We start from the raw sequence: 24,387 nt of genomic DNA, 5'->3' as shown, positions 1-24,387 counted from the left end.
ATTGAAGCAGTACGGGAAAGATTAGCATCAGCAGAAAGGGAAGCATTAGCATCAGACTAAAGCACAACAGAAGAAGAAGCTGCTTCAGCTGAAGTATTAGCAGACAAAGCATAAGTGGAAGTAGAAACTGTTGAAGCACAAATATCAGCAGAAGAAGCACATAAAGTAGAATAGGCAGCAGCATTCGCAGAAGAAAAATCAGCAGAAAGAAATCAGACACAGCTGAATAAGCAAATACAGCAGTAGATGCACTAGCAGAAACATCAAGAAACAAAGCAACTACAGAAACAAAAATCACAGAAGGGGAAACTTAGGAATCAGACACAGCATAGGAAGAAGGAGAAGATGTGAAGAAACAAAACCATCAAACCAAAACTATGAACAGCAACAGAAGATGAAGAACTGATATTACCTGAAAACGAATTAGCAATTTCAGAAGGAGCACAAACACACAGAAGAAACAGAGGAACCACCAGAATATTATCATTAGCAGATGAAGATAACAATGAAGACTAATAAACATCAGAATTGTGGGATGAAGAAAAACAGTTCAAGAAGAATGGAATGAGGATATCATATTTCTAGAGACGTAAAACCAAATATTGGGCAATATTACCAAGTTCTAATACTACATGGTGTGATTACTCTTTTCTTATTTTAAATCAAAAAGATTAAAGGGTGCCCTGGTAAATATGTGACCATAAGGTTGCAAAGAAATTGCTAGAGTGGGTTCATAAAAACAATGTTACCTCAGCACTGTAAAAAAGCAAAATGTATAAATATATACTGGCCTTTAACATATTCTTGCAATTCAAAAGGATAACTTAAAAGCTCCTGTCAATCATCTTGCACTATCGAGCATCATAAACAAATATGAAATGCAGTAGAACAGATCACTGATGCATCAGCACTTTATTGCATTCTAAATACCTGGAGTGTGTCTTACTCAACTAAATTGGAATAATTTATGAACCTTACAAGGATGAAAACTTGAGACAGGTCAGCCTGAATCTGATCCTTTAGTTTGAAAAATACATCTCAATAGTGAGAGCTTGGTTTAACTTCCTGCGGTATCTTAGCACCAATCATTTAAACATGCTCTTGCACACTGTTGGACCTGGTCCTCACTGCAGGGTCACCCCAGACATTTGCCTTCCTTTGCTGAACCCATCTTTGTTGGCTTTTTGGACTTCATGCACCTTAGCACTGCTAGTCTGTGGAAAAGTGCTTGTGCTATCTCCCCAAAACCTGGTAAAATTATCCTACACCCAATTGGCACATTTAATTTACTTATATGTCCCCAGTAAATGGTACTATATGTACAGAGGCACTATTAATTAAATGCCCCTTGTGCTACCCACTAAAGTAGCACTGTAAAACATGTTTCGGGCCTGGCATTGCAGCCTGTGGTGCAGTATTAAAATTGTATTTCAACCTGGTAAGATAAACCCTCTGCCAGGCCTAAACCTTCCTTTTTAATACTTATAAGTCATCGCTAAGGTAGATCCTAAAGGCTGATTGGGCAGGGTGCATGATATAAAATGTAGGGTTTAAAATTTATATGTTCTTTAAGTGAAAACCTCTTAAAGTTGTTTTTCACTACTGTGAGGCTATCTTTCCTTAAGACCAGTGGTCTTCAAACTTTTTAATGTTGTGCCCCCCCCCCCCCCAAGTGGGGGAAAAAAATCATCAGCCCCCCTTAACATTTTTCACAAATATTCTATTAAACTGACAATATTTAAATATGTCTAGACTTATTGCAACATTGCAGTTAAGTTAGTTCTGTTACCGTTTTAAAAATGCAATCAAATACATGATTGCCAAACATACTATTTTGGTCTTGCAGACCTACTAATGTGTAAAAGTATCCACAGTGTGATTATTAGAAGTAGGGGTGGGGATTTTGGAGAACATTTGGAGTTCCTTCCGCTTTGACACCTTCTCCCAGCCACGATATAAATGACAAAAGATGTTAGTGATGGCCCATTACGGAGCGGATTACTGCCGCTAAAAACAAAGCTGCTATCAGCATAATGCTTCTTGTGGCCAGAGCCTGGCACCCCCCCTGGGATTACTTGAAGCCTCCCTAGGGGGGCCCACCCCCCAGTTTGAGCACTCTTGGTTTAGATTAACACTGGGTTAACCTATCACACGTAATAAATGCTAACTTCAGTTTGGGACCAGATAGAGAAATGCTGTTCCCACTCAAATGAATTGTAATTTAAAATCTTTTTAAATGGTAAAGTCAGATTTTAAGTTACAATGTTGAAAAATGCTACTTTTAGAAAGTTTTCTAGAAGCTGAGAAGGTAACTCTTCAGAGAAATGACCCTAGTCCCTGTACTTGATGTGGGCCTGAACTTGTGGGTTCCCCCCAATCCAGTGTAACTAGATAACACTAGTGGTGCTTTGTGTTTTTTAGTGCTATTTTCACAACTAAAACACTGCAATATGTAAGATCTGCTTCTAAATGTGAGATCTGCTTCTACAACCTAGTCAGACCATAAAATCACACATGCACAGTGTAATCAGAAATTCTACAAAAGGCATTGTGCAGGAGGAGATGTGGCCTCAAGGCTAGAGGTGCTGGATCTGGCCTGGTCTCAATATCTTATGATTCTGAGAAATTTGTATAGCTCACATATAAAAAAAGGATGGTCATTATGTAAAGTACTCTAATGCCCTGGGCTTAGGTCGGACTATATAAAACAGCAAAACAAAATAAATTATATTTTGCCTTTTGTAATGATGTTTGGGGCCATTGTACGAAAGGCAACACAAACTACTTCACCTGCTAAAAAAAAAAAAAAAAGAGTCTTTTACATTGGACCTTGGTTATATAGTTTATTTTGAAGGCACATACTTCAGTAATCCAGAGGTATCTAAGCTGTTAAACCTCTTGAATGTCTCTAGAGGAGAGAGGAGCTAGCAAATCCCAATTTTATCCACTTCTCTAACTAACTAACTTTTCCAAAATCTACTAGTTTTACCGCAGAAAAGGGTACTCACAGAGCTGTAGAACTAGCATAGCAATAGAGACAGTAGCAGACAACAGTCAAATAGAGAGCGGACAGCTCAAGAGCTGCAGTCTTTCGTAGTCCAAATTCCCCATCCCATGTATGACTGTCTGACAGATGTCCCAAATTCTAAACCTAATCATACTATTTATGTCAACTCTACATTAGTTCAGTGGAATAAACTGAATTTAACTTAAATGAATTAGCTGAGAAGTATATTCATTATTGCCATGTACTAGATAAGACGTGCTAACTATGGTGGTCTAAACCAACTGTAAATATATAAAAAATACATCAGCATAAACGATTGCATAGATAACAGCTGTGATCATAACAGTTGTATTACATGTTTATTATCGATTTATATTATGGTCTCTACATATACAGTGGATATATACAGCCTATGAGTGTATACACATATACAAAGCATTTCCAAATAGATGCACTGAATAGTGGATATTTTTATACCGAAAATACAGAAATTCTTACCATAATATTATGTTAACATTTAGATCAGAAGGCAGTGCTATCAAAGTTACTAATTATGGTTTTAGGGTGAAAGCAATGTGATACTGCTGAAATGTGTGGGGATGAAAAATCCATTACTTACTTGAGCTCTGCACTGAGAACGCTCTTGTTTCATTGGGTGATGGTGCTGCTGATATTGTGGACTTCCTTTCTTACAATAACACTCAAATTGTTATAGACTAGGGCCTCAGGAATAAAAGACCAAATCCTAAGTCACGTGGTCTTGACATTTACTGCTAATAGCCAAATCACTGTCCCTGTTCTGGACAGGGTCTGGATATGTAATGCTCATAGGCCCCTCACGGTCCTTATTCTGACATGTAGATACCCTATGGCCCTTTCACTGCGCCTCTTCTGGGCATCGACTGCTCATAGCCCATTCACTGTCTCTATTCTGGACGTGGTTTAGGCATGTACTAATCACAGCCGGATCACTGCTACAGGAGCTTTTTGACTCGCTTCCTGACACAGGGGACAAGGCTGATTTTGACGCAGCGGTAACTGCTCTGAACAGGCACTTTGACCCTCAACTGAATTCAGACTACGAACGTTTTAAACTACGACAGGCCCAGCAGACTGAAATCGAGTCGATGGATATGTTCTATGCTAGGTTGAGAAAGCTAGCGAGCTCGTGCACAGGTCTCAACCAACAAGAGGAGATCCGAGCGCAAATCATTCAAGGGTGCCGGTCCAATGCTTTGAGGAAGCTGATTCTGCGACAGCAAGGCATGTCCCTTGATGACATTCTGATTCTTGCAAGGTCACACGAACTGTCGGCGGTACGAGCAGATGCGATGGCGGCAGTAAGAGGTCAGTCGTTAGCTGCCGCGTCATCGTCTCGCGTAGTCCAGGTAAAAGAGGAACAAGTGGATGCGATTCAGACACGCCCGGCAGCACAGCGTAAGACAAGCACTCCCAGACCCAATGACAGGGCCTGTGGAAGCTGTGGGTATGAACATCGGCCGAACATGGGATGCCCGGCAAAAGGACAGTCCTGCAACCGGTGTGGCAAGTCAAATCACTTTGCCAAAGTGTGTAGGTCCAGGAGGAACAAGCCAGGAGAGCAGAAGGGACGAGATACAAGTGTCAGAGCTGTATCCAAAAGCTCGGAGGAGTCAAGAGACCAGGCGACGGTGAGTGGCCCGGTCTTCGAGGAAGATGAAGAAGAGGACATTTTTATAATATCTTGCACGGGGGGGCAAGACACGGAAAAGGAGGCCGCCGCCCATGAGTGACGTTCATGTCAATGGCATGCTTGTCTCCGTACTCATTGACACAGGAGCGTCGGTCAATGTCATGGATGAAACTTTATTCCACCAGCTAGTACCTGCCCCGCCACTGACCCCGACAGCTACTAGGATATACAATTACGGAGGGCGAGACCCTCTTCCCCTCAAGGGAACGGTGGAGGTGGCTGTAAGCAGTGGAGACAAATCAACAGAAACCAAGTTCTATGTGGTGGCGGGGGATCGTTCCACTTTGCTAGGATGTCACACGGCAGAAGAGCTGGGGCTAGTGTTTTTTGCACGACAAGTGTATGATACTCAAGTGGAGCGCCTTCTCAGCGAATTTCCGCAGCTATTCGAGGGGTTAGGACGGTTAAAGGGAAAACGCATCAAGTTACATATAGACCCCAACGTGGCTCCAGTGGCACTAAGACATCGTCGGGTACCCTTTCATCTGAGACCTGTCGTTGAGAAAGAGCTGCAGCTGTTGGAAGACCAAGGGGTCATAGAGAAAGTGGATGGGCCTACGCCGTGGGTGTCGCCGCTGGTGATTGCGCCAAAACCCAGGCAGCCCGGAGCGATTCGCCTCTGTGTTGATATGCGCCTGCCCAATAAGGCTATTCGAAGGGAGAGGCACATAACGCCCACCATGGACGACATCATTGCAGATCTGAATGGGGTGCAGTGGTTCTCCAAGCTGGATCTCAATGCGGGGTATCATCAGATAGAGCTAGACCCGGAAAGCAGGAATATTACCACGTTTTCGACACATGTGGGGCTGAGAAGGTATAAGAGACTGAGATTTGGAGTGTCCTCTGCTGCGGAGGTGTTTCAAAATGCGATTAGGGAAACCTTGTCGGGATTACCTGGTGTAATCAACTTGAGTGACGACATTCTAATACACTCCAAGACGCGAGAGGAGCATCACTGTCATCTACGTGCAAAGTTGAGACGACTGTCTGAAGCAGGATTAACGCTTCACAAGAAGAAGTGTGCCTTTTACCAAAATTCGGTAGAGTTCTTCGGATATGTGTTTTCGAAAGAGGGCCTGCAGGTGGACCCACGGAAGGCTGAGGCGATCCGTCAGGCTCCGGTTCCGCAAAATTCCACGGAGGTTCGTAGTTTCCTTGGGATGGCCACGTATTGCGGAAGGTTTATACCTCATTTAGCCACCATGTCTGAACCTCTCCGGCGGCTAACGAAAGGGCAGCACCGTTGGGACTGGACGCCCGAGGCACAACAGGCATTCATGGGTATAAAAGAGGCGTTGCTAGATAAGGCAACTATGGCCTATTTCAACCCCAGCAGAAAGACCGAGGTGGTGGTAGATGCGAGCCCCGTTGGACTTGGAGCCGTTCTCTTGCAAGAACAGAGGTATCAGGAATGGATCCCAGTCGCATATGCCAGCCGGGCGTTGTCGGCCGTTGAAACCAGATATGCGCAAATCGAGCGTGAGGCCCTAGCCATTCGGTGGGCATGCCGCCATTTTCACTTATACTTGTATGGGCACGAATTTCAAGTAGTGACTGACCACAAACCTTTAGTTCCGTTGTTCACGGGTTGCCCGCGTCTTGCACCTCCGAGGATTGAGCGGTGGACCGTGCTCCTTCAGCCTTATAGGTTCACTGTCGTTTATCGGCCAGGTGCGAACAATCCAGCAGACTATCTGTCTCGCCACCCTTGTCCGCAGGTGTCAGATGCGCAACAAGATGAGGAGAGTACGGAAGTCTTTGTAAGCATGGTCGTGCAGTCGGCGTGTCCTAACGCCCTTCTCGTAGCAGAGGTTGTAAGTGCCACGCAGGAAGATGTCATACTGGGCCATGTCAAAGAAGCGTTGAGCCACAAAAAGTGGAAATATTTTCTAGAAAAGACACATGCGTCTCGCCCTGAACAGAGAGTGGCCATGAAAAGTATATGGAAAGTGCGAGATGAACTATCTACTGATAATGAAGGGTTGGTTCTAAGGGGAAAGAGGATTGTACTTCCACAAAGTCTCTGGTCTAGAGTGATTGCGTTGGCACATCAAGGACATCAAGGGGCTGCTAAAACCAAAGCGAGGTTACGTGCCAAGGTATGGTTCCCAGGTATGGACAGCCAGGTTGATGAGATGGTAGGACAGTGTCACTCATGTATCATCACGTCAACGGAACCTCCGACTTGTCCAGTGATAACCGAGCCGGCTACTCTGAAACCATGGGCTAAAGTAAGCATGGACTTCGGGAGTTTTCCAGATGGGAGAGTAACTGCTGTTCTGATTGACTCCTACACTAAATTCCCGGTGGTTGAGGTGGTGTCGTCGACGGCATTTGAGAATGTGCGGCCAGTTCTACAAAAGACATTTGCGTTGTTTGGTTTGCCGGATGAAATCCGAACGGATAATGGTCCCCCATTCCAAGGCCAAGAGTTTCGGTTATACCTTGAGGGTTTGGCAATTCGTCATCGGAAGATAATGCCCTACTGGCCTCAGGCAAATGGAGACGTGGAAAGATTCATGCGAACTTTGAATAGGGCTCTTCGCATTGGGGTAGAGAAAAAGGAAGACAGCGAACAGTGTCTACACCAATTCCTGAGTGCCTATCGTCAAACGCCCCATAGTACCACTGGTTGTGCTCCCTCCTCTTTGATGTTCAAAGTATCTCCACGTGACTGTATTCCATCAGGTCCTAAATGGAAACCTCCTGTGTTGGATGTTAAAGCATCTCAAAAACGACGGCGAGCTACTAATCAAAGGGCAAGTGCTCAACGACGATCAAAGTATCGAGGGTTCCAAGAAGGGGACCAAGTGGTAGTGAAATGTCGGAGAGGAGGAGGAAAGTTCATAACTCCGTTTGAACCTGAGATATGGGAGGTTATTGGTGTGAAGGGGTCCATGATCACTGCGGCCAGAGGAAGACAAAGAGTGACACGTAATGTGTCGCATTTTAAGAAAGCTGGACGGAGGGAACCGATTGATGATGAAGGAGAGTTTGATGACGTTACAGGCGGGTCATCCGTGGTGACCAATGAGGTGGAGAGTGTTAGGAGGCCGATGCTGACTGAACAAACCCGACCTGTTTGTGCCCCTGGGCAGGAATGTTTGCGCACAAGAAGCGGCAGATATGATCTACGTCCCAATCCTGTACCGAGTAGTCAGTTGAAAGACTTTGTCTGGCATATAGGCTGCTCATAGTTGGAGTTTCGTTGCCATGTGATCATAACAGGATAAGGAGGGAAGATCTGCTGTTTTGTAAGGACAGTGTTTTCGTTGTGGTGGACTGTTCACGTGTGTTTTTCTTACGAACTATCACTAAGTGACTTTATACCGTCATGTGTTAATTTTGGTTCAAGTTTTTGTTAGTTCCAGTCCCCATGTGGAGTAAAACATGGGGGGGATGTAAAGAGTTAATGGAGAGCCATGCGGGCTCTCCCTGTGTGCCTGACGTGCTCTGCGTGTCCGGGAGGGGCACGGAGCACGAGGGTATAAATAAAGAACGGACTGCAGGTGACGCAGGTCCATGCGTGTTTTGCAAGCAAGCACCGTCTGCGTGTATTCATTTACGGTGCAGGGGAAGGCCCTGTACACCTTGCTGTGAGGATTGAAAGAATGTTCCTTTCACGTTATATTGCTCCTCCATGATTTTGTATTCGAATAGGTTCACACTGATTCATCATTTTGCTTACCTGTGAGACTACTTCACTTTATAAAAGTTTGCCCACTTTACCTATGGCCAATAAAGAGGACTCCTGGAAAAAACAGGCTAGGAATAAGTGATGAGAGCGCCACTGGCTGAAGGCAAATCAAAACACGACAACATGTGTATGTACAACATGGTGTCAAATTGAAAAGTAAGTAAAAGACGAGGTTGAGCCTGATACAAAGCTGAGAGATTACAAGCAATACAGTTAGATGATGTGTACCAGGTTCTACATTCCCTGCCGGTTTCATGACATTATTTTAGAGCGCTGAGTTTAAATTTAAGTGACAAAATGTAAACCAGCAATCACAGTATTCAAGTACAATTAGAGTTAAGATGTACAAGCTGAGGATAATGTTTTAAACAGTCAGGAGTCTCTAGGAGTGTCAGTGTCTATGGAGGTGCAGTTAACTTTATTCCTTATAAAAGAAAGAAGCAGAGCAGTTACGGTCTTAGGATATTAATGATGTCAGTGCTGATTTTTCAGCTCAGAACGAGGTCCAGGTGTTCAATCACAGCGTAAGCAGCAGGGAAACATCCTGAACAACTAGGTCCTAAACAAGTACTTGCCTAAACCACTACTGCTAAACAACTAAAACGTCTCTACAACGGAGTACTTAACAACTACTGTCTAAACAACAATTTTGCCTGAATAACGATTGCCTGAACAATTAATTTTAAGGTAAGGTTTTCTTTTTTTTTATGGTTTATTAGTTGTTTACAATTTATATATATAAGCTGTTTCGAATTTACATAATGATATATTAGAATTGATATATATATTAGAATTGATTATATATATATATATATATATATCAATTATAAACCACTAATAAACCATAAATAAAAAAAATAAAAAACGTACCTCAAAATTCGGTGTTCAGGCAATTGTTATTCAGGCAAAATCATTGTTTAGACAGTAGTTGTTCAGTACTTCGTTGTAGAAACTTTTTAGTTGTTTAGCAGTAGTGGTTTAGGCAAGTAGTTGTTTAGGATCTAGTTGTTCCATCACATATTCCAAGCAGTGCAATATCTAGGCGTCGCACCAATGATTCCTGTCTTATTTTTGGGGGGACTAATTAGATTAACCTTGAAAATTACACAACTACTACAAAACATAGATAATGAATCAAATTTTGGCGACAGGAAGTACCTCTGTTCCATTTCTTTCATGAAAAAACCCACTGGCACAAATTTCACAAACAAAAACATAAAAGTATGGCTGGAGATTTAGATTCCACCTCAATGTATTTTCATTTTTTGGGGAGTAACAAAGAGTCCCGGAAGTACACCGGGAAAGCTGCACAAGACCCTGGTTTGCAGGCCTTCTGAGAATATCATTAGATTTTTTTAAAATACCCATTTCCTGGAGTTCTTCGTGGCCTCACCTGGGAGACATTTTTTCCATTGGTGAATTCTCTGTCCATATAAGCCCTGCAAGTCTTTCTATCTGAGGAGGTGAGTTTCTCTAGTGTTTGGATGGAGTAAACCTCTGCCCATTTCCAGAATGGAAAGCGGAAAGTCAAGAGTTTGAAAACACTCCTTAATGCATGTTTGTGTGCTTTCCCAAAATTCCATTGCAAACCATGCCTTCGAGCGCCACCCTTGAGTAAGATATACTACTAAAGATTTATCTGCAATAATGGTGGAAAATCTGTATTAGGAAATACATTTGTGCTTTCTACAAAATCCTTTGTGAATTCCAGGAGGATGTGAAAAAAGGTAAAATGTAACATTTACAGTAAAATTTACCTTAGAGACTAGGCCCCAGATATATCAAATAGTTTTGTGGTCACCATTTGCGACTGCAAAAACTGCATTCTGGTATGTATCAAATCCAATTTGCGATTCGGTAACTTGATACTGAATCGCAAATTGGATTTACAACTACATACTGATTCGGTATTAGGAAGGGGCGTGTCAAGGGCATCCCTTCCTAATACTGAATCACAGAGGTATGTATGATTGTTTTGTGACCGTGAATGTGGCCGCAAAGCAATTGCAGTTACCACCAATTTCAAATTGGTGGTAATCCATTCGCAAAGGTTAAGGGGTCCCCGAGGGATAATGCATGCGAAAACACTTTTTAAGAGCAGACAGTGGTCCCATGGACCACTGCCTACTCTTAAAAAAATGAATTTTTTTTTTTTCATTTTCCTTTTTAAAATGTATCACGTTTTCCTTTCAGGAAAAGAGGCTGCATTTATTGAAAAGCAATCACAGACATGGTGGTCTGCTGAGCTCAGGCCATTGTTGCCATTCACAATGGGTTGCAAATTGCTACCTACCTCATGAATATTAATGAGGTAGAACTAATACACAGGGAAACATAAATAGTCAGGAGCAGAACAGGAACACGGCCCCCGGGTAGGTCCCCGGTCGGAACCAGGTGAACTGCAATACCACATACCTGTTTCTGGGCACGTACATTTCTATGGAGCCTGTGCTTTAATTTGGGATGGGCGACTTGCTGACTAGACTGACCTTGACGTGCAGTTGGTATGAGTAAGTGATCGGATTTTATCTGCTTCATTGCATCTTAATTGGGCCTGGGTAGTATTATCAGGAGAAGCTATTTTATTGGTCCTAAAGAAGCGTCACTGGATCCTACGTGTCCACTTAGACGCGAAACATGTTGACCTAGTACTATAGTATTTTGGATAGTGTTCATCTTCCCCAACACATATGGAATGTGAGTGCGGCTGAGCATTATCTCTACAAGCACTCCCCATATCTTTTTTAACCTTGGCCTGAACCACTTTCTGAATTATTAAATGTGATGGTTATGGTTTAGAGCCAATTTTTTGTTTCACCTTCTTTTCTCTCCTGCTCACATCTATAGTTTTTGTCCATTACAGGCACATCCACCATTGGTAGTAAGATCTCCGGTTAGGAGCTACCTCCTTTTTTTAAAGGGGTGGCCCGTCAGACATTGCAGTGCCGGTCTGATGAGGAGCTTGCCCAGTGATGAAGCTTGACATCCAATTGGATGTGTGAGGGCTGTTCTGCTCCTGACTATTCATATTTCCCTGTGTATTAGTTGTGTCTCTTTTTCTTTTCTGTGGAACAGTGTACTTTAGAATTGTCATTGGTTACATTAGGGAGAGTGTACACTGGACCAGTAATCTCCCCGTTCCCTCTCTTATTATTTATATTAATGAGGTAGGTCCATTTGCGAGCCCTTGCAAATCGTTATATGAAACTCCTGGAGTTTTGTACATTCCAATAGTGATTGCTTAATTGCGATTCACAAAAAAAATTGCAATTTGGTAATGGCTATTGGGAAACTTGTTACATCTGGCCCTAGGTCCCGATGTTTTCGTTCACCTCGTAAGAATATACCGGTACCTGATTGCAGCTTGTGAACCCCCCCTTCAAGTCTCTAGCATTCTAGGATGCAGGTGACTACATCTGACTGGTGTACACCTGCCGGCTCTTCCCAGAGGTTACTAGACTTGACGGATAATAGTGCCAGAGATGAATGTGCCCTGGAGGGTAATAGTGCAACATACACCACTGTCTACTGGTTTGAGGGTGTAATATGTAAGATAATGTATAGATTTATGGCCTGAATACTTACTATAGAGGTAGAAAGGTAGCGTGCAGGTAAGACAGTTATTTCGAGATGGTCCATTGCATGATTCACAAGTGTCCTCACAAGCCTTGCAGGCGAACAGATCATCGTGGAGATAGGTCTTGGAGGGGCATTCAGCGTCTCCTTGGACACCACACATTCCAGTGTTAGGATCCAAGGTCAGCCCACGCTGGCACTGGATGCAGTCAGTTGGGTCGGGGCCAGAGCAGCTGGCACAAGTTCTATCACATTCTGGCAAAGAAGAGAACAGGTATGAGCTTTGGAATATCTGCCCACATGGGGCAAGACCAAACGTGCACTTGTAAAACACGTACAATGGTTGCAACATGATACAGGAAAGTGCAAGGATTTTATTTTTGAAGCCCTCTGTGAAGCGATCAAAACTGTGATTAATATGCTGGCTTTTATGTAGAGCAAACAGGTCAAAGATTTTCACATTTTTACATGAAGCAAAACATCTAAAACAACCTAAAATTAAAAGTTAAACACAGAGACCAATTTTACTCTTACATAGTTTCTAAACACTACGGCAGAGAAGAAGTTCATGAATGCAAGTGAAAAGTCCCTTTTTTAATTGTAACATACTTGTGCAAAACATACATTCGCTGGGAATTCCCATCAATAACATCTCACTTGTGCATTTAGAGGAAACTAACAGCATGTAAAAGAGTCTTCTTATTGGTTGTTTTTGCAATCCAGGTCAGGCTTTCCCTAGATAATCGTAGGTGAATTGTAGAATTTAGATTGTAATTTTCATTTTGGAGTAGATAAATATGTGACCTAGAGATCCATTTAAAGATTGGCTGCCAGGTTGGCAGAGTCCTTGGCCTTTGTCTCCATGGCATAGGTATGTCTGCCATACCGAAAAGATCCCCAGTTGCCTTATACTCAGCTCACCCACTAGAGCAATGGATGCACAGAAGTTTTTTTTTTTGCAGTTTTTACATAGTGGAGCTCGACCCGTAGGTGCAGGAGTGTTTTACATAAGCACCAATTGCATTACACAAGGTCATTCTTTTTATGTTTTATCTATGCTAACAGACATTGGCCTGGTGTGCAGGGACTTTCCTTTTCACAGACAGTCCAAGGCTGAGAAATTGAGTGACTGTAGCCCTGCCCTAAAAAGGGCGGGACAATCACCACTGAGCCCTGAGACAGAAACCCAGCAGTTCCCTCACCTTTACATGAGGCAAGCGGACTAGGAGGTTGGTGCAAGGGACGTCTGCTGTTTTTAGGCAGATGCTCTAAACTGTCAGACTGGTGTCCTAATTCACACTTTTTGGCTCTGCCTGAAGATGCGTCTATCAAGAAGACTTATTGATATGTTCATCTTCTGGTCCTTCCTCTGATGTATCTGGCTGCTTGTCCTGACATCAGTCTGTGAGTTGTTTTGCTTGATATAAATCTATGACTTGAAAAAAGGTCCATCCCAATTTTACACGGGAGATTGGGGTGATATGTGTAATCTCAATGTGACTACAGAGACGGAAGTTGCCAGACCCCTGGGGACTCTGGTCATATATGAGGTCTACCATTCCAGTAGTAGACTTATACCAATACTTGTGTTCCCTTAGGAGTGTCGTACATGCATTGAGAGATCGCCACATGCAGCAGTGACCAAGCATAGTATTAATACCCTTAAGTATGGAGTTCCAGAAGACAATTACTCCACCTCATGCTCTCGAAACTTTAATCTCCTTACTTTCAACCTAGCTAAGGGAGGAAGGATTAGGAATGCTTATTTCTGTTTTATGCGCTCTCCATATTTTTTCTCCATATAGTGTGTCGCTAATCATTTTTATTCACTCACGATATGAGTCTACCTCAATTTACGTCTCCAGGAAAAATGTGGTCTCTTTTGTAATTAAACACTTCCTTAGTCGGGATCTAAATTTGTTGATAAAACATTTTACACATATCCTCGGTCCCACAATATGTGCTTTACTTTCTAAAAATTATGAACGTCTCATCTACCACTGTATTCATTACATGGTCTGGTCATTTTAAATTAAACTTTCCAGTCGATACACAGAGAACACAATCTAGTTCTCATATTCAACACATTGTTTGCTTTAAAGGACACAACTCTTCATCATCAGATGCAGCATTACTTTTGGTGATCCTGGGTTTCCCAAATAAATTGAAACTTATGTGTCTAAGATGAATACGGCGGTACGATGAATGCGTCGATTAAGTCATCTCTTTATATTTTCGTCATTCTATTTTCTAAGCTAAAAGACAGCCAGAGTGCTGCCATCTCCATTGTCTTTGGACTTAGAAATAGATATAAAGGGCCAGATGTAGCAAGCAGGTTTGCTCATTCTGTGTCTATGGGAAAATGTGTTCGTACATATGGCCCAAAATATCTTATGCACATCGTTTCCTTTTCTGGTTGCCAGTGAAGGACGTGATTTGATTCAAAACTGTTTACATTGCCATTACTTGTCTTTCTAACTTATACTCACAGACCCAATCGATTGTGTCACAAATGCAATTGTATACCTTCTCACTGTCTGTAAAGTTGGAACTAACGATTTCTACATATTCATGACATTTTGGGCTGTCATCTAATAGGGCAACACAATGCCTGAAAATCCTTTTGCTAATACTAAACACAGTGATGGGAGGGCTGCAATACCTTCCACATATCTGGGTACAGCTTAAATTTTTCCTGTTCTCCATTCACTGTTTTTCCTGGTCTAGAGTTATATGGGGGAGTGGGGCAGTACTCTTTATATTCACATTGATGATTACACAACTACACAATCCCTAGCAGAAGTGCTTAATTTGTAAATAAAAACGTGCCAAAGCTCTACTCTGAAATATGTGCATGCTCCAATTAAATGTGCAAGCACGGAATACTGAAGCAACATAATGCTGAAGCCATCTAGGACCTCTTTAATCCATTTACAGACACTACCTGCCCCTTCAGCTCACTCTTGCAGCTTTCTCTCTTTGTGATGCTTTTTTGTTTTTCTCTTCCTCAGTGTTAGAAATGGGGTCTTTGGTTTGCAGTCAGGTTGCCCCCTGTCCAAGCAAGGACACTTACTCTAGTCAGGGTAAAGGAGAAACACACCCGGTTAACTACCGCTCACCCCGTGGTAGCTTGGCACGAGCAGAGAGGCTTAACCCAGAAGCAATGTGTTAAGTATTTATACCAACACACACAGTAATACAGAGAAACACTACAAAATGGACACCACACAGGTTTAGAAAAATAGCCAATATTTATGTAAATCAAACAAGACTAAATATGTTAAAAATCCACAATACACAATTAAAAATATAACTCTAGAAATTAAAAACACAAACATAGTGCCTAGAGGCACAAATGCTGCAATCTGATGTAAAAGCGGCATTGTGACAGAGTCATTTTCCACACTGCAACACCACTGGCACCATTTACTGAGTCACATGGACCCCCAAGTACAGTACCTTAGCAAAATGGGTGGAAAAAAGGCCAGTGCACAGGGTCGGGGAGCGAGGCGTCGCTGGATTCAATGTGGCGTTGGTTCCGGTGCTGCAGGGCGAAGGAGCGGAGACGTTACGAAGAGGCGTCGGGTTCTTGCTGCTGAGCGGTGGAAGTGAGGCGGCGTTAGTTGCGAGGAGTCGGACCCTTGGCACCTCCAGCAAAGTTGAAGTCTGGTGAAGTCCCAATGCTGCGTGGCAACCTCATGGGGTCGCAATCACGTCACAAGGTCACAGGTGCTGTGAAAGAGGCAGGTGTCACGAACGTCGGGTTTACAACACTCCAATTCATGACTTCATGTGGACGTCAGCAGCTGCAGCAATGTTGGGCCTACATCAATGGTGGGGTCGTCGCACATCGGCGAGGGCAACGGGTCCAGGTGTAGGCCGCGTCACAGGCTTCATGCAGCGGCGTCCTTAGCAATGTCGCACGGCGTTGCCTGGCTTCGTTTCACATGATTTTCCCAAGAAATTCCCTTCCAGAGGCCCAGGAACTGGAATGGCACCCTCTGGCAAGCTGGGTCCACAGCATGCAGACTGAGAGACTGGTTGGTGAAGCCTTTGCTGTCGCTTAGGCTTCAAAAACAGGAGGCAAGCTCAGTCCAAGCCCTTGGAGATACCTCTCATGCATTAATGCACAACAAAGTCCAGTCTTTGTTCCGTTTCACACCGAAGCAGCAACAAAGCACAGTCACAGGCAGGGGCAGGGGCAGCACTTCTCAGCTCTTCAACTCTTCTCCTGGCAGAGGTTCATCTTGAATCCTTGAAGTAATATAAAGTCTGGGGTTTTGGGTCCAATACTTATACCCCTTTCTGCCTTTGAAGTTGCCCAACTTCAAAGAGAAGTCTCTGTTGTTTACAGGATCCTGAATTGTCCGGGCCTGGCACCAAACACACACCAGGGGGTTGGAGACTGCTTTGTGTGAGGGCAGGCACAGCCCTTTCAGGTGTAAATGACCATTCCTCCCTCCAGCCTATCCCAAATGGCTCATCAGGATTTTTACAGGTTACACCCTAGCACCCTTTGTGTCACTATCTAGTGCAGATGCACAAGCAACCTAACTTGCAATCTTAAAACCACCTTCACTAAAAGATATATTTTTAAATTGTGAGTTCCGAGACCCCAAACTCAACATTTCTATCTGCTCTCAAAGGGAAACTGCACTTTAAGGATATTTAAAGTCAGCCCCCATGTTAACCTATGAGAGAGATAGGCCTTGCAACAATGAAAACCGAATTTGGCAGTATTTCACTGTTAGGACATGTAAAAACACAAAAGTACATGTACTACCTTTAAAATACATTGCACCCTGCCCATGAGGATACCTAGGGCCTACCTTAGGGGTGCCTTACATGTATGAATAGGGAAGGTTTAGGCTTGGTAAGTGAGTGCACTTGCGAAGTCGAATTGGCAGTTTAAAAACTGCACACACAGACATAGCAGTGGCAGATCTGAGCCATGTTTGCAGGGCTACACATGCGAGTGGCACAATCAGTGCTGCAGGCCCACTAGTAGCATTTGATTTACAGGCCCTACTCACCTCTAGTACACTTTACTAGGGACTTACTAGTAAATCAAATATGCCAATTATGGAAAAGCCAATTACACATACACAATTTCACATAGGGAGCACGTGCACTTTAGCACTGGTCAGCAGTGGTAAAGTGCCCAGAGTAACCAAAGCAGCAAAAACAGAGTCCAGCACACAGCAACAGCCTAGGAAGTAGAGGCAAAAAGTTAGGGAAGTCCACGTCAAGGATGACAGGTCTATCACGCCATCTTTCCCATATGTGTCTTTTGCTTGCAGTAAATGCTTGAGGCAGTAAAATAAGTGCAGGTGCCCTGCAACGGAAACCATCGTCTAAATTAGGCACTGCCTAGCGGTGAAGTAGTGGTACTGCTGGTTCCTTCACGAATGCTATTTCAGAATACTGACTTAGGAGTATTGACTCTCATCTGAATGACCTCAGTTTCACCCCGTGTCAACTGATCACATTTAAAAGTGGTTGGGCATGAACATATAAGTTCTGGTGCACTGAGCCAGTGATCGAAGCAAGTGACACCATCTCTTTCAAGTAGATTTTTGAGGGAACGTTTGAGAATATTTTTATAAATAGAGGAAAAATGTGCATTGTTTGAACAAATTATGCAAAAGAATCTGGCTACAGATTTTAAATGGAATTCTGAAGGAGTACCCTTGAAATATTCAAATAATTTAGAGCGTGCCCTCCAACTTGCCCAGGCCTTCATATAAAGTAATGAAAGAAATGTGCACCCCTACAGGTCGGACAACTCATATGAAAGACTCGATAACAGAATTATTCAAAAAAACTGGGAGACTGAGGGAATACACGTTTCCTTCATTATTTTTTAGTATTTGCTGGTAAGTGACACTGCTGAGGTAGCCCATACTCCCTATGCTTAGGCCACTGGGTGAAAGACCACTTATGTTGTCTCCTAATAGAACAGGTCATTTTTACATTTTAAATGTGTACTTATAAAATATGAATCAAGCTGAAGCTCGATGTTCGCAATCTTTGCTCAGCATCCTGCCCTATGGGTCCACAGCGCTCAATTCAACAACAGACAGGGGGAAGTTTGGAACAACTAGAAACACGTCAAGGCAGGTTTACACAACCTTGTTGGAATTAATGCAGCCTTTGCCTGTTTTTTCTAAACACATCAACATTCCCCACCTTATTGTGGGCCCTTGCAGAGCTGCATCTCGTTGTGTAGTGGGTGGATAAGAAGCCCAACGGCATGACGTTTCATGGAGGTTCATTACTGACACTGCACATCACCTTTATGATAACTAGTACGAACTCATACGGGGACCCTATGCAGACTGGATTGTTTACAAGTTCTGACTCGAGGGGCTGGATCATAAAACATGTCTCAGTGGTGCGAATATATGGCATTGGTGGTAAGTAAGATGGAGGTAGTATGTGTGACAAGGATGTTTGTACACATTTTTTCTGTGCAGCGTTTTTGTGATCTGTTAATTTTTGCGCTTTTGTGCTGTGTATTGTTTCACTATGTTGTTGTGATGCAGTGCGAATGCTGTGTAGCATTCTATTTGGACCTTTTATGTTGTGCCTTGTTATGATTTAGTTAGTTGTTATGTTCATTTGCGTTATGTTGTGTTATTTTATTGTGTTATATTCTGGAGTTTACTGCATTTTCAAGCAAACGTAGCACATGCATTTAAAATTCTTGTGACGAGCGACCATGTCTAATGTGGTAAAATACCACAATACCAGCTCTTCTACAACTTATGACACGAGTCAGCATAAAACTGTGGCAGAGTTCAGACTTAAATTAGCACTTCCAGTACTCACATTTTTTGTTGCAGCCACACGTGTTGTTATCCAAATCAACGTTACTCGGCTCGGCACGTTTGAAAGCAATAGCAGGTTGAGCGGACTCTCAGTAGCTCAAAGTGGTCACTGTCTGTTACCCACAGATGTTGCCTTTCTCAGTCACACAACCCACTCAAGGACTTCAACTGATGCACAAGAAATAGTGTATGCTACCTTAAGTGCCCCAATTACCAAGAAACATAATCGTAAAGTGGTATTCCTCTGACTAATGTGAAGTGACTGACATTCTTGTCTCATTGCACCATTTACCGGAACGTAACTTTTTCTAGTACATTAGTTGATAAGCACGGAGTCTGGTAAAAGTGGGCACTTCTAGACAGCACTGAGGTCAGCTGTGAAGGTTTTGTGCGTGGACACTGATAATGAAGATATGACCTGTTTTAAGAAGCCCTGTAAATGAGGCGTGGACACAAATGCAACGGAGTAGGTTGCTCTAAAGCACGGTGTGTGACTTATGCTCACTTCTCATGCATTAAAGCTCAATTTTATATAAGGCTTGGAGATGTTAGAGACTCCCGGGTCTGTGTGTTGTATAGCCAAGTTTGCAAGAGTCTACTCTGTCCCAAAGATTAAGAACGGCCAGTGGCCTCTTTAACTGACAGTGAACAGCCAACCAAGATGGAGGCCTTGTGAGTGACCTGATCCTTCAGCGCCGAGTGAAACCTTAATGGACTGTGGTGCTGGGTGTGGTGCATCTGGCCGGGCTCTCTGTGCCTTATTACTGGACCTGGAGCATGATGGCTCAGCAGGAGCAACTGTGGACTGTGGTACGGTGGGACGACTGTTGCGTATGGCGGCCCTGGGGAATGCCTAGCCAGGAAGGGAGTGCTGGGGGCACTACCCGAGCTACTACTTCCATCAACCCAGTCTCGCCCACAATAGACTTTAGCTGAGGGGCAGCGCTAAGGCATTGTGAATTGCGATGCTGGTGTACCTCAACCATACCTGGATTCCCTCTTAGTGGTGAGGCTAGGAAATGAAGCTTGAGGCTGGGTGCACGTCATGTCTACTTCTTGAAGCCGCCTGGCTCTGTGAGGTGCCCATACCAGATTGTGTTCCAGCTCTAGTATGGAGACACTGATACTGCCAACACAACAGAGTGGAAGGAAAATGCAAACCATAAATGGAGCGGGGACTGTAACTATATTGACACCTACTGCAATGAGGGGACCTGAATGAGGTGTCACATTGAGACACGCCAGAGGCAGTGGTGCATGGTGGACATGCACTGGTGCCTGCAGGATTTTGTCATCCTGAGGCAATCACACAGCAAACTTGAGGTGCAACATCTTTTCTATATATAATCGGTGAGGTGTGTGAGGAGCATTGACTGGAAACTGGAGACTGTCCGGGTGAGCTTACCTTCGGGGAGCCACTTGAATTGATTGACACCTTTCAGGGCCATAAACCAACATCACTGTGAGACCCAAGGGGAGGGGGGCACAGGCTGATAGGGGAGCTACCTCCGACTCAGAAGCAACAGTGGCATCTTTTGATTCCCTCTGGGCAATGGAGTGTGTATTGATGGGCCATAATGAAAGGTTTGCTGCAATCCTCGAGGCCTTCCAAAATTTTAAGCTTGCATTGGAAAGCAAAATAGATGCAGTGGTGATAGACGTTATGCTACTTCGAGCAGATCAAAAGAAACTGTTTGGAGCGGTTTACAGATAATGAACCTGTTAAGAAGCGGATTCCCATAAGCTTCAAGTAGATTTGTCACATGCATGCACCACCAACAGGGTCAGCTATCCAGGTCAGCTCACAGACTTCAACTACCACAAATGGAACTGGCATCCATGGAAACCATGAGCATTCCTAGCACGGGCCACTTCAAGCAGTTAAAGGAACAGCAATTAAATAAACTATGCTCATAAAATTAGGCTATAAATATAATGTAAAACAAGAGAATCTAACCTGGCAAAACTGCATACCCACGGTGAAGGAAATACAATCTTATGTCAAAGCTTTAACAAGGGAGGTCAAAGCCCTAAAAGCTAGGGCAGAGTACGGGTAGAGATACTTCCACCGCAGCAACATACCCTTGGGGTAGAATGGCAGAAAAACTGAAAGGAATAAACCCTTCAGCAATGGATACTGAAAAATGTGTTGAGCAGCACACCTTCAAACTTCTTTGAGCCCACAGGGTGCCTGGCAAGTGACCAGTCCCTGCCACATGGTCACATAGTTGCTGAACTTCATAGACTGTCATCAAATACTGGCTGCTGTGTGCGATCACGCATCATCCAAATATTCAATGGCATTGTGGGACTGGCTGGAGAATGAAGGGGTCCTCCAGCCAAAAGAGCCAAACAGACCAGGAAGGAAAACAAGCTCAAGACGGCAGAGGAAAAAACTGCTGTGGGTAGCTAAGGCCCACCCTATCAGTGAGCAGTGGTGGAGGAGAGCGCTCGGTCGTCAGAAATATCTAGTCACAGAGAAAACAGCGCTGCTCTGCGTCCCTTCTGGAGCATGAATCCATGTAGATGTTCAGCCTGGCGTATTATCAGATGACAACGGTACCTGCATACCCTTTAACACAAGGAGAACAGATGTATTCTCAGAAAGAGAGAGCATTACTATAATATTTACTAGTGTCACAAAAACAAGATAGTTTAAAGAATTATATAAATTATGTGAGAAAAGGGTGGATAAAAGTGGTAAAACCTCTTCATGACAACCTGCACAAACCACACTGCCCTTTTTATGGGGTTTACAACCCATAATTAAGGCACACACAGAAGCTATGAAGGTGAAGATGATCAAAGATGAACACACACTCGGCTCAAGCTTGTCTACTAGAGCTATTGTTATTTTTCCAGAATATAGGCTTCAGAGGGGTACTTCAGTTTTACCCCATGCAAATGTTTTTAAGTGCATCATTCCATCTCCTAAGGAGTGATTCCATTGCAATGCAAGTGGTGCATTGTTTTCAGCACGTGGCAGGAATTATTTGATGAATCAGAATCCATTGCAAAACTAAGTGTTTTACTCACCTACATCTTCAAAGGTGGCAGGTGAGTATGTTTGTCTCTGCAAGTGTCAATCAATATCACCAAAATAATTCTAGCAATAACATGTAACTCCTATAACATGTATCACATCTGCCAAATTACACAAACTCCCTAACTGTCAGGCTTTTACTGGTTAGCAAGCAATACTTGTCTGTTTTTCAAAGCAATGCTTTTATTGTTGTAGGTTGTCAAAATAGAGATGATGTGTCATTACTGACACGGTACTCACCAGCCGTCATTGATGAAGATACACAGCAAAGCCAACAGTCTTGATTTTAATGTGCTAATCTATTAATACATTTGTTTAAAATGCCATTTCTCACTTGCCTATTCATTTGCCATACTAGTTTATCCAGTATGAGTGCACGGTTGAATCAGTGAGCAGTTGTAATCTTGGGACATCTTGAAGGAATAAAAAATGTGTTCCTGCTGTGACATACTAAACAATGGCTTCTTCCAAAAGAGGCACCTGGATGGCCACATAGAGTTCCAACCTTTGACACATTCAAGTCAGAGACTATGATTAATTGTATTATTATAAATAACCATGCTGAGGATCAATTCAAATCAAACCCAATAACCTACTCGTTCTAACAATCCCATGTTTTAACTATTGATGAAATGAAAACGTTCAAAGTGAATGTTCTTGAGGCAAATGAAGCAGATCAATAAAGGACTAGAGATTAAGGACTGGTGTTCAGTTTATATAACAACACGTGGTCAAGGATGAGACAATCTGCATTAAATAATACAAAAGAGAGGTGAAATGTAACTAGAGTTTATAAGAATTGCACTTTAAGGAAAAAATTACTGGTGCTTAATTTGTATATAAAAATGTGCCAGTGCCCAAAGCTCTCCTCTGAAACACGTGGCTGCTGCAATTAAATGTGCAAGCACAGAATACGGAGGCACCTCAGCCTCTTTAATCCATTGACAGCCACCTCCTTCCCCTTCAGCTCACTATTCCAGCTTTCTGCTTTCTCCCTTTGAGACGCTTTTCCGTCATCCTCTTCCTCTGTCTTTCCCATGTGTGTCTTTTGCTCACAATAAATGCCTGATGCAGAAAAATAAATACCACCGCACCCCCCCCTAAAAAAAAAGTGCTGGTGTCCCCCCACCAGCAACCACCGGCTCAAATTAAGCACTGAAAATGACTAGATCTGGTAAACCAGAGGGGCCACATGCTATGATTTTTCTCCAGGTTTTATGCTAACTGGTAAAGGATTTACCTAATTTCCTGATGGATTTTGGGAGCCCAACTCATAAGGTTTTTTCCTTGCATTAGGCTAGCTTATGGGAATACTTAGGGAAATGCAATTCAGTTCCGTTACTACTAAATGACCCATGCGTAAACTGTAGATGTAAATGGATGAACATATACCAGAATTCTCCATTTTTACAGCGGGGAATTTATCAAATTCAAATTGGTTGCCCTTCACGAGACCCCAGGGAGGGTTTGGATTAATGGGACCATATAGAACTTGGTGGGGTGGTAGAACGATCTTAAGTATGCTCACCTCATTTAAAGGTAAGGGAATTTCCTATGGTGAAGCCCCACCCAGCCTTTGCCAACAGCCCATTCATCACAGATCTGTGGGTTTCAGTGCGTCAGAAGGTCCACCCTTCCTCCTCTCATTTTTATTTTCTATGACTGCCATTGTTAGGGATTCCTTGCCGAACACGACGCGCCCTTTGATCAAATCATGGTTTACTTGTCGTCTCCTCCTCTCTGCTGGTCGGTTTCCATGGAGTCTTTTTACATTACTGCACAGTTCCAGACAGTGTTCTTTTACAGTCACATTCCAAAGACAAGGCATAATGGGACACACCTCTCCAGTACACAACATTTCTGCAATGTTGTGTATAAGTCATTTTCTGGTGTGAGTTATTGTACATTTTGTTAATGAAGATTTTAGAATCAGGTAATTTCCCTCCATCCTGGCGAGGGGCTATCATACATCCGCTACACAAAAAAGGAGCAAAGCAGTGCCCAAGCAATTATCATCTTATTGCTTTGTTGGATGCTGAAGAGAAGCTTTTTGCAAGGTTTTTATGTGATAGATTATCATGCTGGGTGTCCGATTCTAACTTAATTCCCTGGAGCAATACGGATTCAGGCAAGGATGATCAACCATTGACAATATTGCTGCACTAAACAAACTGGTCAACAAAAACCCTAAAAAAAAAGCTCTGTTTATATGCTTATTACATCGATTACTCATCAGCGTTCGATAAAGTGAATCGACAAAATCTCTGGGAGAAATTGTTCAAATATGAGATTAGAGCCACCATTTTACATTTTTTTATATCCATCCATGATAAAAATTAGCTACAGTTTAAGTTTACAAAATATATATTGTCTCCAAAGAAGTAAACTGCCATTGGATTGAAACAGGGATGCATTTTAGCGTCACTACTTTTCTCGTTGTTCATAGTGGATTTATCAATCTTTCTAAATGCTCCAGAGGGATTAGCCCCCAAGTTAGGA

The 24,387-nt window shown here is 43.1% G+C and overlaps 1 protein-coding gene across 1 annotated transcript in view; it reads right to left on the bottom strand.

The window, feature by feature from the left end:
• Positions 1-24,387, bottom strand: part of LOC138283896 (proprotein convertase subtilisin/kexin type 5-like) — a 570,601-nt gene that overhangs the window by 226,797 nt on the left and 319,417 nt on the right. The window contains exon 11 of the mRNA XM_069222102.1: positions 12,025-12,270. Within this exon, the coding sequence (XP_069078203.1) occupies positions 12,025-12,270 (246 nt within the window). The remainder of the gene's footprint in view (positions 1-12,024; positions 12,271-24,387) is intronic.

This window comes from Pleurodeles waltl, chromosome 3_1 (assembly GCF_031143425.1).
Source record: "Pleurodeles waltl isolate 20211129_DDA chromosome 3_1, aPleWal1.hap1.20221129, whole genome shotgun sequence".
NCBI classification, from domain to species: Eukaryota; Metazoa; Chordata; class Amphibia; order Caudata; family Salamandridae; genus Pleurodeles; species Pleurodeles waltl.
The sequence above is the reverse complement of the archived record's forward strand: the minus strand, read 5'-3'. Positions and strand labels throughout refer to the sequence as shown.